The sequence below is a fragment of the Condylura cristata genome, unplaced genomic scaffold (genome assembly GCF_000260355.1).
Source record: "Condylura cristata isolate star-nosed mole 26May11 unplaced genomic scaffold, ConCri1.0 scaffold00004, whole genome shotgun sequence".
Taxonomy (NCBI): domain Eukaryota; kingdom Metazoa; phylum Chordata; class Mammalia; order Eulipotyphla; family Talpidae; genus Condylura; species Condylura cristata.
Window position 1 is genome coordinate 331,558 of NW_004567105.1, and position 1,455 is coordinate 333,012.

The 1,455-nt window shown below is 74.4% G+C and overlaps 1 protein-coding gene across 1 annotated transcript in view; it reads left to right on the forward strand.

Moving 5' to 3' along the window:
- BRD1 (bromodomain containing 1) overlaps positions 1-1,455 on the forward strand; it is a 73,613-nt gene that overhangs the window by 14,402 nt on the left and 57,756 nt on the right. Inside the window, exons 4-7 of the mRNA XM_012735088.1 lie at positions 102-237; positions 314-441; positions 828-937; positions 1,094-1,248. Coding sequence (XP_012590542.1) covers positions 102-237; positions 314-441; positions 828-937; positions 1,094-1,248 — 529 coding nt within the window. The remainder of the gene's footprint in view (positions 1-101; positions 238-313; positions 442-827; positions 938-1,093; positions 1,249-1,455) is intronic.

Below are 1,455 nucleotides of genomic sequence, written 5' to 3' on the forward strand. Positions count from 1 at the left end.
CGCTGGAGGGCTCCGGCCTTCTCGGGTGCGGGCAGGTCTGCGCAGGACGGCGGGAGGCGGGCGGCCGAGGTGCTGAGCCGGGGCCACCGTCTGTGTTGCAGGGCTCACCAATGGCTTTGGGGGTGCACGGAGCGAGCAGGAGCTGGGCGGCGCCCCAGGGAGGAAGGCCACTCCCCGCCGGCGCTGTGCCTCGGAGTCCAGCCTGTCCTCCAGCAGCGGCCCGCTCTGTGACTCAAGGTGGGTGCCCTGTCCCGGGGCGGGGGGTGCCCCAGCCCGCCGACAGCCCGCCCTGACCAGCCCTGTTCCCCTGCAGTCTCGGCGCCCCCAAGTGCGGGCGGGGCAAGCCGGCGCTGGTGCGCAGGCACACGCTGGAGGACCGCAGCCAGCTGATCTCCTGCATCGAGAGTGGGGACTACGCCCGGGCGGCCAGGATCGCGGCAGGTGGGCGGGCGGCCCGGGCAGGGCCTGGGCTGGGCGGCCGGCTGAGGGCCAGGTCAGGGCGGGGAGGCGACGGGGCAGGGAGACCTCGGGGAGACGCCGTCCTCCCTGTGAGGGGCTGGGGAGCAGCCGGCCCCCGCGCCAGGCGTGTGCAGGGCAGAGCTGGTGGAGCCTGGCCCAGGGAGCCCGGGCTGTGGCCTGAATTTGGGGTGCCAGTTGTGGGGTGCCGGGGCCGACTCTGGGACCCGGGCAGGGGAGCTCAGGGCGAGGCTGGAGGGAGCTGGAGGCCGGGGCCCTCGAGTCTGGCAGGGGGCTGAGGAAGCTCCGGGGAGGCGCTGGCTCGGCCGGCCCCTCCAGGCCGCTCACCGCCCCCCACTCTCTCCCCCCAGAAGTCGGTCAGAGCAGCATGTGGATCTCGACGGATGCTGCGGCCTCGGTCCTCGAGCCTCTGAAAGTCGTGTGGGCCAAGTGCAGCGGCTACCCCTCCTACCCGGCCCTGGTGAGCGGCGGCGGGGGCCGGAGCCTGGGCCCTGTGCCCGTGCCGGGGTGCGGGGGGTGCAGGAGGGCCGGGCGGTGTCAGCGGCTCCAGGAGACCCGCTCCGGTCGGGCCGGGTCCGGCGGCCGCCTGCGCGTGACCGGCTCCTGCTTTCTGCAGATCATCGACCCCAAGATGCCGCGAGTGCCTGGCCACCACAATGGGGTGACCATCCCCGCCCCGCCCCTGGATGTGCTGAAGATCGGCGAGCACATGCAGACCAAGGCGGACGAGAAGCTGTTCCTGGTGCTGTTCTTTGACAACAAGCGGAGCTGGTGAGCCCGGAGCCCGCGTCGGGCTGGGCACCACGGGGGGCCGCGGGGAGGGTGGCCACGGCCCCTGGCCCCGGGGTCCTGGCCCTGCTGCGGTTCCCGTGCTGAGGCCTGGACCCGCCTGGCCCTGCCTGGTCTGGCGTCCTGGCCCTTCCCTCCCGCTGTGGGCCCCGAAGCCTCAGCCGCTGACCCTGCGGGTCCCGGCTGGCC